The sequence below is a fragment of the Hetaerina americana genome, unplaced genomic scaffold, assembly GCF_022747635.1.
Source record: "Hetaerina americana unplaced genomic scaffold, ioHetAmer1.1.p SCAF_5, whole genome shotgun sequence".
Classification (NCBI taxonomy): Eukaryota; Metazoa; Arthropoda; class Insecta; order Odonata; family Calopterygidae; genus Hetaerina; species Hetaerina americana.
Genome location: NW_027287095.1, coordinates 31500009 through 31514527, shown reverse-complemented (window position 1 = coordinate 31514527; position 14519 = coordinate 31500009). Strand labels below are relative to the sequence as shown.

General features: G+C 37.8%; 2 protein-coding genes across 4 annotated transcripts; one reads left to right on the top strand and one right to left on the bottom strand.

Annotated features, from left to right (window-relative positions):
• Window position 1: 1 nt before the first annotated feature.
• LOC139693756 (uncharacterized) lies at window positions 2-1444 on the top strand. The gene is made up of 2 exons (XM_071592028.1): window positions 2-58; window positions 230-1444. The coding sequence occupies exon 2, from the start codon at window positions 415-417 to the stop codon at window positions 1069-1071; it is 657 nt and encodes a 218-aa protein (XP_071448129.1). The 5' UTR covers window positions 2-58; window positions 230-414; the 3' UTR covers window positions 1072-1444.
• A 4362-nt stretch (window positions 1445-5806) lies between these two features.
• On the bottom strand, window positions 5807-10214 carry LOC139693538 (histone H2B). Of its 3 annotated transcripts, none has more exons than XM_071591737.1 (2): window positions 10089-10214; window positions 5807-6377 (listed from the first exon to the last, which is right to left on the bottom strand). In XM_071591737.1, the coding sequence occupies exon 2, from the start codon at window positions 6346-6348 to the stop codon at window positions 5977-5979; it is 372 nt and encodes a 123-aa protein (XP_071447838.1). In that variant the 5' UTR covers window positions 6349-6377; window positions 10089-10214; the 3' UTR covers window positions 5807-5976. The 3 variants fall into 3 exon arrangements, with proteins under 3 accessions (XP_071447838.1, XP_071447836.1, XP_071447837.1); XM_071591735.1 differs by lacking the exon at window positions 10089-10214 and adding an exon at window positions 7009-7128; XM_071591736.1 differs by lacking the exon at window positions 10089-10214 and adding an exon at window positions 7051-7127.
• Between the last annotated feature and the right edge of the window lie 4305 nt (window positions 10215-14519).

The following is a 14519-nucleotide window of genomic DNA, read 5'->3' as shown; positions in this document are numbered from 1 at the left end:
AGCGGGAAATCGAAAACAAGAAACGGCCGTAGTGCGAAATAAAGTTGGAGATATGAAGGTAATTCTTAAAATTAGTCCATGGAACTTTACTGTCATTGACGTGACGTTTTTTAACTGAAAAACTTAAAAACATGCATTTCATTGGACGTTATTTGTAAAAATTTATTTTTGTAATAGTTTTTGGGAATAATAATGAATTAAAATAGACCCCTTGTCATTTATTTTTCAGAAACGAATTGCTAGCGGGATAATGTATAGATATTGCATTGACTAATAATAAAGTAAAATTAGACCTTTTGCCCGCACCGAAAACCAAGGGTCAGCTTAGTTCGCTCGTTTTCTGGAGTCAAACATTTCATGTGTAACTACCTCAGCAGCTGGTGTACTTGAAGTACACCTTTCATTGGTGAAATAATGTGGAGGATGATCAGTGTTAGGATAGTCGAAAAGACTATTCCCGTCAATTTTTCAAAGTATCTTTCGACTTCAAATGTTCTCTTTAAATCACATTATGATGTATTGGGTTTAACGCCAAAAGCAACGCAGAGTGACATTAAAGCAGCGTACTACAAGTTGTCAATGATATATCATCCGGACAAGAACAAAGAGTCGAGTGCCTCTTCAACATTTAGAGACATAACCACGGCATATGAAGTCTTGGGTAATTATAAACTAAGAAAACTCTATGACAGAGGTTTGCTGCACACACCTGGAGTTGAAGCAACCGACGATTATGAACACCCAGAGGCAAAGTTCTATCAATCCAGAGCTTCTCGTCACAGTGCTCCGGCACACTCTGGGAAAACCCCAATTTATGACTTCGATGAATGGGCCCGTCGGCACTATGGCCAATCTTTCGCTAAACGGGCCGAGGCAAAGCTGAGGTGGGAAGCTGGAGGAAAGAAAAGGCCAGTCATCAAAGGGGAGGTGCAATCAGAGGTTATGGTGTTTCTAATTTTGTTCGTGTTTGCTCCTTTCATTGTGTTTTCCTACACTCTCTCCGAGGCATATGATGTGGATCGTACTCAAGATTTAGCACCTAAGCGAAGTGGCAACTCATTAGAGTCTTGATTAGAATTTCCGTTAAGAATCAAGAGTAGGTAGTATTTATTTCAATTTTAAGCCTATGATCTAAATGTGAGAATTATTTTACGAAAGATGTAAATAGGAATTATGAAGTGTAATTATTTATGTAAATAAACGCCATTGGCGGGAGTTAAAATGACCTTAATTGGTCACTGTTTCTGAAAAAGAATAGTTCGATGCCTTCTTTTTCTGGTGTGTTCCTGCCCCACAGCCAATGCAATTTATCGACTCTGCAAAGAGAAATTATTAATGAACTATTATCGGACTCCTGGCCCATTATTTTGTATTATTAACAGGTTGGATTCCTTTGGTTATTCCAGTTGACTTATTTTTTCCTTAACATGAAAATCTAGGCCAACAATTAGGCATTCATTTTGATAGATAAATGTGAAGTTTTCCAGAATGCTCACATGTGCATTGCCACTGAGCTTCCTGTATTTGGGTCAGGAGACTTGATTTCCAGCAATTATATGCTCGAGTAATGAATAAATAGTTACTAATCATTAAACATGCTAATCCTGTGTTGAGGTGGTCATTTCTTACAATTTCAACTGGAGCAGTTTTTCCACTCTAACTTGTCTAAGGAGCCATTTATAAGAGTAAGTGGTATCATTAAAATTGTTCCTCTATTGTAGTCATCACGGTATATAGTGATGCCTAAGGCCACTTAAATTAGATAATTCAAACGTGCACTTAAAGAGCTATTAAAACTTAAAGAAATTTTGGGCCTGGAGGCTGCCCCTTCATCAGAGGCAAAAGAATGAGTAAATAGATTGCAAGTGAATAATGATATTTGGACAGTGCAGGGAGGGGAGAATTTAGGTTGGGAGCAGGCAGCAGGGCAGACTACAATGATGTGGACAGGAGATGAAAGGATTACTTCCATGATAATTGGGGAAGTGGAGACATTTCAATGAAAGTTTAGAGTTGGCGGATAGGATGACTTGAATAACAAAATTATTGATTATTTCATATTTTAGTTGTGTAATCTACGCAGGGGTAGGTAGGACATAAATGAGGTAGAAGGAGATAAATGAAAACAATGGTAGAATAAAAGTTTGTTTGGGAGGGCCTGTTTTGGACCGTAAACTTAGAAGGAGGTGCTATGTGGTTGTTTATGCAGATGGAAAGGAGGGTAGAAGTTTTACCTGCCTAGAATGAGAGACACTGGCTACACTGTAGGATGTGTATGACTTTTTTGTAGTGTGTTTTCCATATGATGAAATGAAAAATGAGCTAGCGATTACGGTAAGGGAGTAGATGAGAGGGCATGTTTTACAATGTGGGCTAGAATAAGTCATTGGAGTTTCATGGGAGGTAGTTGTTTGTGAAGGGTGGTGATGACATAAAATGTTATGAAGATTGGTCGTTCACCTGTAGGAGATAGTAGGACATTTTGAAACAAGATTTGAGGAGAGGGGTCTGTCCTGAAGCATGCCGATGTCTTTCTGGGGAAGATGGTTTTGCAGAGGTTCAAATGGGTTTTGGATTTGGGGTATGGCTTGTATGTGGTGTAGAAAAGGATGAAGAAGGGAACTTGAGGGAGAGGATGCAATTAAGGAGGGAAGGTAAATAGCTACTTTTGATGGGGGAGGCTTTGAGGTTATTTAAATGAAGGACAAGTGATTACTGTTAATGTGATGTGGTCAGATTGAGAGTGAATATGGGAGTTGGATATATAGTTTGTGGAGGATAGCAGCTATTCAAATGATACTTTTGGTTGGTGGTGGGCTTGACCTGAGTTAAGGTGAGGAACTATTTGTTGTAAAGAGAGATTTTGGTGCCTAAAAAGTCAATATTGGTGCTTGAGATCAAGGAGGCAAATGAGATGGAGAAAGAAGTGTTGAGTTGGGAAATGAATTTGGAGAGAGAATCAGAGCCATGGATCTAGAATAAAATTATGTCATCAAAGAAACAGGTCCAAAGATAGGTTTCCGTGCCTGTTAGGAGAGGAACTCTTTCTCCAGGGGGCTTATAAACAAGTTTGTGCGCGAGGCCTTGTGCCAGTGTCTTTCATAAGCAGGAAATACTTGTCTCTGAAGGAAAAGGCATTTTTTCAAGCACAGAATGGGTCAAATTGAGGAGGTAATCTGTGGAAGGGGCAAGGGGAGTTGAGCAGGGAGTGCCAAAAAACAGTAAAACCTTCAGTAAGGGGACTGGAAGTGTATAGGGAGTTTATATTTATTGTAGCCATTATGGTTTATGGTGTAAGCTGTGGACTGCCGAGTATCTCCAGAACGTGATGCGTGTCACAGATGAAGGAAGGAAATGCAGAGACAGGGGGTTTGATATGGTAATCAATATAAGCAGAAATGCATTTAGTGGGTGAATCAATATTTGAAATGATTCGTCAGCCAGTGTTGTATACATTGTACATTTTGAGAGGCAGGTAAAAGCATGAAGTTCATGGTTTAGGGGGAGAAGGAATTGTAAAATCAGATTTCATAAGGTCTTCCATGGGTTCTGAAGAATGAGGATATTTCTGTTGCAATGACAGAATCAAAATAATGACCTGGGTCATAATAATTGCTCAAAACAAATTACTGTCAAATTCAGAACAGCAGCCCTTAAACAGCTATATTTGACCTCTTGTATTCAAACAAGATGAGTCTGTTATAAATTGTACCATTATTACTAAAACAGCTGAAGGTATATCATTGATTTTGAAGTTATTCATTGCAGTGCTGATCCCAGGGTGTTCCTTCAACTGCATGAACTTGCTGATTCTATAATAATGATTTTCACCAACATCAAAGATTAATATCGATTGTAGTGAACATAATTATAATTATCCATAAGTTAAAAACATTAATTTAATTGGCATATCATTAAGCATTATAAATAAGACCATTTCCAGAGATTAAATACTATAATAGGCAATATAATGTCCAGTCATTTTTTTCTCAAGTCATACAGCCACAGGGCATATTTCTATGGAAAAGTATGCAGGTATCTACTACTAGATTTCTAGTGTTATCTTGTTGATCTAAACTTCACATGTTAGCCCTACAGAATGAGTTTCTATAGCTTAATTATGAGTTTGCATCAAGACCTGGTACCCGAAAAATCACTTCAGCTTGGGTGCAGCTGCAGGTGCCCAGAGTGCCTTGCCTGAGAATTGAACCCAGGACCCTCAGGTCAGTAGTCCAACACTGTACCCCTGGACTACCGCGACCGACTGTAACTAATAGCAGGTTTGAATCCCATCTGCTGTTTTTTCCCCCTATGATACACATCAGGTTCTCTCTACTCTTCCTCCAGTCTGTAATAACCTGATATCTTCTGTCTGTTAACTCGTAATAACAGTGACTAGGTACTGCTATTACAGCTTCACTTTCTCACATATGTAAGTTTTTATACCAGGAAAACAAAAACCTTGGTCTTTTTCCGTCTAAGCTTAGTGTTCAACATAATGTAGGCCTAAGGTTAACTAATAAAAATAAAATAATGGTCAAATACCTTAGCCAGAAATAGCCATTTCATAAGCGACAACATGTCGGAATTTTTCGCTGCAACTTCCCTTTATAATCTTTCTAGGATTTCCTTCAGTAAACCTGAACTCTGAATTAAAACAAAACATATGATCTTAAGTTTTGCCATCCTCCAGTCCTAAATGTTTACAGCATTGCTCAATAGCCGATTTAACCTTACTGGATCTTAGCATTCTATATTTAGGTCGTCCCAAATTTAAGTCAAAAAATCATTACTTTCTCTGTGATAAAACATTCCACCCAATTATATACATATGTATTTGGCTCATTATTACAGAGGTTTACGATAGAGCAATTAACCACAAGCTTACCTTTTTGTATTCTTCTCAAATTAACACCAACCTTTAAATTGTACCAAGAAACATTCCAACTTAACCTTTATTGAGATTTAACCTTTCCGATTTTGAGAAGTAACTAATCTTAACTAATGCCAAAACTGGCTGATTTTTTCAATGCCATAACATACAAATAATATTAATATTCCATTTCAATGTATTGGCAAAAGATATTTAATATTTGCAGACGAATCTCTCCTGAAATCTTAATCACATCTGGCCAGGCAAAACAAGCAGGCTTTACAGCAAAATCCCTTGAAATATCACAAATTAAAATAGACTGAATTGAATAATATTTCAATGGTGGAATGATAAGTATTGAACAAGTGTTGGGAGAGACTTCAATCATTTCTTTATTTTAACTCTTCACTACTCGACTGTCTAACACAAAGCTACACCCTCCCAAATGAATATGCCCAACAGTAGTTTTTCACTACAGAATACCAGCTTCAAGAGTGTCTCATTGGAAATAACATTTATCTCTATGAAAGAAGACATTTCAATCAAGACTAGGACATTGTTTTGAACCAACATGTTATGCTTAGATGCACTCAAATGCTACCACAATAAATTTTTGCAGATAAGATGGCTCATCAGAAAGAACTATCAAACCTAACTCAAGTAAATTCCTTTCACTAATTTTAGTATTACTCTCATTTGTCCCAAGTCAAGTGGCACATGCTGACTCATCCTTCCAGTATTTGGCTATAGCAATCAATTTGATAACTCAAGAGTGGCATATACACTGCCCTCTACCACTGATTGCACAGAGGGGAAGAGAAGAAATATTTAAACACTGCAAGTATATAAGAGTTCTCACTCATGTACTCACTTCAAAGTACCACACTGCCAAGGATTTTCTGGGAAGCATAATTAATGATGAAGACTAGCAAAAAGCTTACATGTTATAATTTATTAGAGATTTAAATCAAAAGTCATCTACAGAACTAAGTTTAGTAACATACACAGTAGTAAAGTTATACATAGTTTAGTCAAATGATTAGGATTTTAACATTAACAAAGCTTTCTTAAAATGTGAAACTATTCAAGCCATTTGGCGTTGTCTACTTGGAACTGGTATACTTTGTGACTGCCTTGGTGCCTTCACTGACAGCATGCTTTGCTAGTTCACCCGGTAGCAGAAGACGAACAGCTGTTTGAACTTCTCTGCTCGTTATGGTGGAGCGCTTATTATAATGTGCAAGTCTGGAGGCTTCAGCAGCAATTCTTTCAAAAATATCATTCACAAAACTATTCATTATACTCATAGCCTTGCTGGAAATTCCTGTATCAGGGTGGACTTGTTTCAAAACTTTGTATATGTAAATAGCGTAACTCTCCTTCCTCCTCCTCTTCTTTTTCTTATCTCCCTTTGAAATATTTTTTTGTGCTTTTCCTGCCTTCTTCGCCGTCATTCCACCAGTTTTTGGAGGCATGATTCACAATGAAGTTTGGTCTGATGAAACTGAAAGAATAACGAAGCGATTAAAACATTTTACCGATACCTTTAGCAATACGACGAGCAACGTAGATTACCGCCATTCAAGATCTAACTGGAAACTACAGGGAAACGCGTAACGCAGATATTTTAATATTCAAAGTTAATCCCTGCTTGGAAACATCATCACAAGTAAACAACAACAGAGTGATTGCTTTATTTCTCATTCCGCCCACAACTTTATGCTATGCCTTTACAATTTAACAGATCTAGTTCTGTGAATGGAAATCAAAAAGCGCCTCTCAAAAGAAAAATACAGCAACACCATTGGAAGCCTTTAATAAACAAACCTGGAATGTTTCATACTTAAGTCATGTCGTGGCATAAAAATTGGGCAAGAAATATACACACTAAGCATTTCTTTAGAACCTATCTATAAATATCTCGATCCTCCAAAATACTTTGCTATTTCTCCGATGGCATAGAAAAACAGAGGTGCAAGTCAATCAGTTTAAAACAGTCAATCCCGCATTAAACTTTGACACGGCAAATATGATAGTGCCCAATCAATATTTCGCAGAGAAAGCCCAGCGAACTGCATTTGGAATATCGCATAATTCCAATTATATTGTCTATAACAACGACAATAACATCATACCTTCTAATTGACACAATGAAAAAATAATTCCGAAACTCTTACAGTTATAATAATAAGAAGAGAGCCTTCAACGAGTGTCGAGTTTGCACTAAGGAAAAATTTTTACAAATGTGTCATCCAAGAAGCATTGGATTGTGGGTAATACGATATGTTTGCTACATTCAGGCAAAATTCAAAATTACCGTACAGGAACGTGGAACATGCTGTTCAAGGTACATGAAATATTAAAGCATATTGAAATTACACTCTATTAAAAATTTTAAATATGACCAAGCAGCAGTTTTCAGCTTTTAGAAAGCGTGAATAACTGCATTTGCTGTCCATTCGCCTTGTAATTTCTCATACATACGCATTGCTCTCTTCGTCCGCATCTTTTAAATTTAAAATGCTTGTGGTCGTGACAGGTATTCTCCTAGACTCCTTGAGTCCTATGAGGCAGCCCTCACACCACACAGGTTATTCGAGTTTGTATACATTATAAGTTGTAACTTCACGGTAAATCAGTTTACATGCTAACAAACTACTTATAACTACCAACACAAACATCGTCATTTAGTCGTTAGGCAGTGTTCAGAAAAACTGTTGTACAAGGAGTCTAATAAAATGTTAATTCATGTATAATACTAATGGTTAGAGAAGCAGCAGAGGGATATGTCTTTTACGTGTTCAATTTAAATTTCAACATTGCATCCGATGAAAATTATCAAGCATTATGATAATTAAACGGGAATATATAATCGCGCCCTTTTCCAAAATCAATATATTTGAAAGAAATCAAGTGAAAATCCTTGCTACAGTTCCTGCGATCGCCAATGTGCCACTATCCTTCCATTAAGAACAAATAACGAAAGCTTCAAGTTTGGATAACTGAACTAGATTAACAGAGATCTTACCTTATGCTTCATAATTTTCAGAACGTACCTTAGAAGAGCAGAATATATAAGGAATAAGAATAAATTACGGAGGAGGTTCTAGGAGCAGTAAAAGGAAAGGAAAACCTCCGAGTAGTGGGAGATTGGAACGCTGTGGTCTGCGAGGGGCGAGAGGAAGTAGCGTGGTATACTTCGGAAACGCTGCGGGAGAATGAAAAAAGAGACTTGTGGTAAATAGCATCTTCGATGAACATCCAAGAAGAAGATACACATGGAAGATGCCTGGAGACAAATCACACAGATATAAATAGCGATCACAACCTGGTATCATGGACAGCAGACTGTGATACAAGAAGATGAAGAAAGAGGAGACAAGCCAGATGTAACGCAAAGTTATTGTAAGAAAAGAGCGAAAGAAAAAATTCACCGCGGCCATCAAAAGGAAAGTAAAAGGAAATAATGATAATACAAGCACTGACGGTCGATGAAAAGAAATGAAGACTAACATTGTCAAAGCGGCAGATGAGCTCCTTTTGAGTAAGGGGAAAATATCTAAGAAGCCATGGATAACAGCTCAAGTAAGAGGTCTCATAGAAAGAGGAGGGGTAAAGAAAAACAAAATCGCAAAATATCAGAGCCGCTAATGGAAAAATATTAATAGAAGATGAAGAAATTGGGAATAGATGGAAAGAATACATTGAAGTACTCTATTAAGCTCTCAAACCACTGGAAGATGGCTTAATAAAAGAAAGATAGGGAAAGACGATCGGGGTCCGCAAATATTGAAAAGCGAATTCTACAGAGCTGTGGCAGACATGAGAAAAAACAAGGCACCAGGAGTTGACAAAAACTGAGAAATAATCAAGGCACTCTTGAGTCAAAGCGAAGACCTCTATGGAATAATCAAAGATAGCTCCGACAGCTGAAAGAAGGCTTCAAGAAAAGTATGATTGCAAAACCGAGGAAACCAAAAACATAAATGCGAAGAGCATAGAATATTTAGCCTGGTGACTCAAGCATCAAAAATCCTTACTCTGATAATTAGCCGAAGAATAGAAGGAAGGCCAGAAGGAAACCTCTGATAAAACCAATTCGAATTCAGGACAACCGAGGAGCAAGAGGCAATTCTCAGCTTTAGTTCTGGCCGAAAAAATGAGACGCGTAAATAAGCTATTATATGTGGCATTTGTGGACTTGGAGAAGTTCTTCGACAACGTCGAATGGAACAAGACGTTCTAGATACTAGAAGCGCTTGGATTGGACTACAAAGGTAGAAGAATTATCCATAACTTCCACAAGAATCAGTTAACAATAAAAACGAAAAATAGAAGCCAAAATAAACAAAAGAGTAAGGCAAGGATTCAACCTCTCGCCAGCAATATTCAACGTATACCTGGAAGAGACAATAAAAGAAACGAGAATTGGGTATCAGGAGTCCGGGTAAATGAGGAAGAAATCAGCATGCTCCGGTTTGCAGATGGCATCGCAGTAGTGGCGGAAACCTGAATACTATGGAAAAAGTACCGTGGGAATATAATATGAACATCAACAAAAAGAAAACTAAAATATTTGTATTCGGAAGAGAAGATGAATGCAGATATCACAATTCGACGGGTGAAATTAGAGCCAGTAGAATCCATCTACTTGGGTGGCAGCATAACATGGGATGGAAGAAGTTCGACCGACACCAAGCGAAGAATAGCCCAAGCTAAGAACGCTTTCATGAAGAAGAGGAAATTACCATGTCCAAAGAACCTAAGACTGGAAATGAGGAAGCAATCCGTCAAGACTTTCGCGTGGAGCATGGCGCTCTATGGTTCCGAGACTTGGAACATAGGAAAAGTGGACCAACGAAGAATGGAAGCCTTCGAAACATGGTAGTGGAGGAGAATGCTGGAGAGTAAATGGACGGACTAAGTAACGAACGAGGAAGTATAAGGAAGAGGATAGGACCATATGGAGAACTCTACGACAGAGAATACATAGATTGATTAGGAATATAATAGAACGAAAAATAGAAGGGAAGATTCCACGAGGTAGACCAAGAGTCAGGTACGTAGGACAAATTAAGAAGGACGTAAAACAGAGAGGGTATCAAGGATTGAGGGCATTGACATTTAATAGAGTAGAATGGAGGGCTGCAGTAAACCAATCCTAGGATTGTAATACTGATGAGGAAGAAAAAAAGAAAATACTACTAATACTTACTCTACTCCTACCTCACGGTCACGTGCCAGAAATTACCGCTGCCTCACGCGCTGGTTTTAAAGCGTTCGTCAAGTTCTTGATAATGTGCAACCTTCCTTGGCAGTCACAGGTGAGTTCATGAATGTTGAGGGGAACGACCACCTCGCGGTCTCGCACCAATGATGTGACAAGGCTCGCAAACCAAGAGTCAATTCGACTCTAATCACTACTAATGTTCAGAGCGAGTTTATAGTATTTGAAGAAACCCACTGTGTTGGGGACGCATTTGGAGCGCCAAGGCCGAAGTCAGATAGCATGCTTCTCTGTCCTCACTGGTCTCGATCACCATTTGAATTTCTCTGTGCCTTCTGAGCTTAAACTTTTTTTACTTAAGTGCCGAAGAAAATTAGAAATAGTGAAGTAGACACAAAAATGATAAAGGTGATGTTTTATTTTCCGCAAAATTTTTAAATGCCGTTAGAAAGTTCGTTACCAACCTTCAAATAATTGCACCCAGCCGACCTTCAGTCAGAATGTATGGTATAAGTTTAGGGAATTAACGGAAGGTGACCGATGAACGAAGCAAATATATCCAAAAACTTTTCGCTCGTGGTCACTTTCGCTCTTACGAAAATCACGAGTTTAAAAGAAATATTCATTGCTAAAATCATATTTGTGACCCCATACTGAGTGAGTGGTACCTCGGCTTACTAATCTCTTAATTTACGATTTATTCTAGGTACAAACTTTGTTACATTCCGTTTTGGCAGCCATATACGAACTAGTTCTCGAGATACGGACAGTGATGATTTTCTAATCCAGTGCACAACAAATTACTTGATGTTAGCAATTGTGCTGTAAAAATTGTTCAAATAAGCCATCTTCTGAAGATAATTTTGTTCGTCGATGTGACAAGTAGTAAATGCGGCGGCGGTGTAACGTCATCACCGTCCTCAGAGGTCGCGGTTTCAAATCCCGCCTAGTAGTTGGGTTTTACTCCACCAAGGGCATGGATTTTTTTTACCATTGACGTAATTGTAATGCGTAAGGGTTAGGCGGAAGAAGGGACAATGAAGTCTCAATCTCGCCCCAACAAAAGTCATTAAATAAATAAATGTATGACAAAGAGTAAAAACTTTGAAATCTATAAATAAATTTGAAGAAGTTTTGTAAAACAACCGTTTGAGTAGAAATGAAGCGAAAGATTGTTAAAATACATAACTCTTGCAGGATATAAAAATGAGCAGGAAAACTCAAAAATAGTATGAATATTTTACAGATTTAATTTTTCAAGTAGTAAAACCGTCTAATAACCAATCCGGTGAATCCTGAATTAATATTTGGTTATTAATGGCATTCTGACAATATATTGATTTACGAGATACACAACATTAAGTTTTTTGTATTTTTTACATACTACGACACCTAAAAATTACTCATTCTCTCGTCCAGCTCATATACAAAAAATAACAATGTAAAATGAAAAGAAGCTCAAATAATCAAGACACCAGACTAAAGCAAATTTAAACATAAGGATGCTCAAATCTCACCCTCTTGCCCCGAAGACCAAGAATATATAGACTGGATTAAGGATATATTGTATGCATTAAGATTAAAGAGATTATATGAGTTTCTGCGACCATATCACTTTATTATCAAGGCATAGGAAGACCAAGTTGAACACCTAAGCGGGAAGAAACTATGCTAGAGCTAGCAAAGCACGGCAGTTCTTTGGGAGGTGTCTTAGATGACATTGGGCAGAGTAATAGGGACACTAGGATAATGGCGTTAGCTAAAGAAACATCCACAAAGAGGAGGAAATTGACTGCGGGGACCTTAGTGAAAACGAAGAGAACAGATTGTCAAAACTTTGTATTACTTGAAAATTTGAATAGGAGCGTAGTATTGATGGCTCCGAAAATTCGTCGTTGATGCGAGTGAAGATGAGCCCAGATTGGAGCCTTTTGAGATGCGAGTGGGGAAAATAAATTGAATGAAAAGAGTGACAAAAGAAGTGGTATGTAGTTATTGGCATATTAGGGGAAGATGAAATGTCCACTGGTTTGGATCGAATAAAGTCAGCGGGGTTAGATGGAGGAAAAGTTGTGGACTGCAGGCAGGGAGGCTGTGGATCTAAAGATTGCTTTGGAGTAGCGCACTAGGTTTTCTTCATAATTTGAAGTGTTGGCTCTCGATGAATACCATACATCTGAGAATTAGTTATTAGGGTCTGCAACTCCTTCTGAACGGTAAACAACTTCTGATAAATAAATATTCGTTTCTCTAAAAATACACCTTTTCTCTGGTCTACACTTCGGGAAAACTCGAATAAATGGTCTAGATTTTCATTCAGCCACAATAAATTTATGTTGGCTGGCATTATTTCCATTTCTTTCATATGTGTACTGTGGTATGTTATAGCTTTCCATGGAAATTATTCTAGGGTTACCCCTTCACCTCCTTATACTAGGGTACCCTCTTGGCGACTTTCAGGGTAATATAGGGACGCATAACTGTAATTTTCGTTCCCCACCGTCAATTTATTGTTGCTATGCTAATTGAACGTAAAAACTACAATGGAGAAACATCCACTGTGATCAAGTAGAGCCCTTAGAGCGAACAGAACACTTACTTTACTCAATGACGACTGATCTTTTCAGTGAACCTTTCCCTTAATTCCTCGGATCACTCTCTCCTTTTTCCTATCACGCGTTAGAAATGGAAAATTCTGCATCGAGGTTATTCTACAGACCTCTCATGGCGATAAAGCATGACGCCGCTATTATAATATGCGAAACCACTCCAGTGGTGGAGTGAATAGCGAATGCATCCTGTTGTCGGTCTCCGCATTGGGGGTGTGCGTCTTACTGCAGGAAGGAATCAGAATTATCAGAATTTTGTTGCATATGAATTTTGCCTTCAACAAATATATTAAACATAAAAATAATCATTGGATGGTGTTCCATCTGATGTTTTACTGATGCCGGTTTGTGAGATAATAGTGCGTTATGGTAACAATGTTACTCCAATTGTTCTTAACTACGGTATAGACATTCGTAAGATGGAAAACCAAATCAAGCACTTCAGATTCGCCATAACAACATACATTGTTATTTGGCGGTGAAATAAACCAAGATTAAATGTGAGCCAATGCTTAACAAGTGAAATATCGTTTATCATAGATAGTCATATTTTGTCAGTGAGTTCAGTCACTTTTTTTGTTGGAATCTTTGCCCGAAGGTTGGTTACAACTAAGATATGCTTTTTAAATATTTTTTCTGATTATGGAGCCAATATTATTTTCTTGCAACGTCCGACAAAAACATCGATGTTATGGCATACATGATATGTCATACATGTTATGGGAAGTAAATTAAATAGCCCGCAAGGTGGCATTTGCGGTATCATGAATTCAGAAGGTTTTTGGCACAAGTAATGGGATTGACACCAATGCATTTAGAAGTGCTGGAGGAGAAACCTCATTAGACAGCTCCGTCTCTTGCGAACAATAAATACACTTATATTAATTCATATGACGCACCTGGGTAAACTCTGCTGGACTTTTCTTGTTCTTCCCGAAGTAGAGGGAGGGGTACGAGAATTGAAGAGGGGGTGAAAATGTTCGACTTCAAGTTGAGCTATAGTAATTAATATTGTGAGTTCCTTACTTCGAGCTACGTTGACTATGGCTGTCAGCTATGTGCGCAACCACATTCTTTTAGAAGCGAGATTAAAAAATATTTTGACTGAGATACCACATTAAGAATCAAATATCAGACCCTCAACAGCGTCATTTGTAGTTCTCTGCCTAATATAACGGTGAGCCTGGAGGTGTCCATCATCCTAACTTCGCCGCTAGACCTTCCCAGATCATAAACCTTCCCTGCCTTAAGAATACTAGTTTATTAGTCAGCTTAGAGACGCAGATATTTATTTCTGTTTTATCAAAGAATCAATGCCTATAGTATAACGCAGGTTTTAAGAAATGCCAAAAGAAATTTTTCCACAACTGCGTCAACATTTGACTTATTTTCACCTGCTAAATAGAAAACGAAATTATTTTTTGAATGAAAATCTTCCTTTTGGAGAAAAAAGGAATCAATTAGTCAAAATGAGACGCATTTTTACTGATGAGTCATGAGCGAAAACGCCTCTCATTTTGACGGATTGATTCCCTTCTCCTCCAAAACAAAGACTTAGAAAACGCGTCTTCCTAATCGCAGTCGTGACAATAATTCATTTGATAAATTCATTTCAAGGCTTCCTCAATTTCTATATTGTGAGTGGAAGGAAAACTTTCGCGTCTCTCTCTCTTTTCTTTCCTTTTTTTTCGTCCCCTTATGCTTTTTTTGTGCACGTCACCGTTTGTCCTAAATTTCACGTAATTTCCACTAGGGTTAACTTTTAGAATTTTTCTATACCCCTGAAATGCTTATGTAAATACCCCTTTAT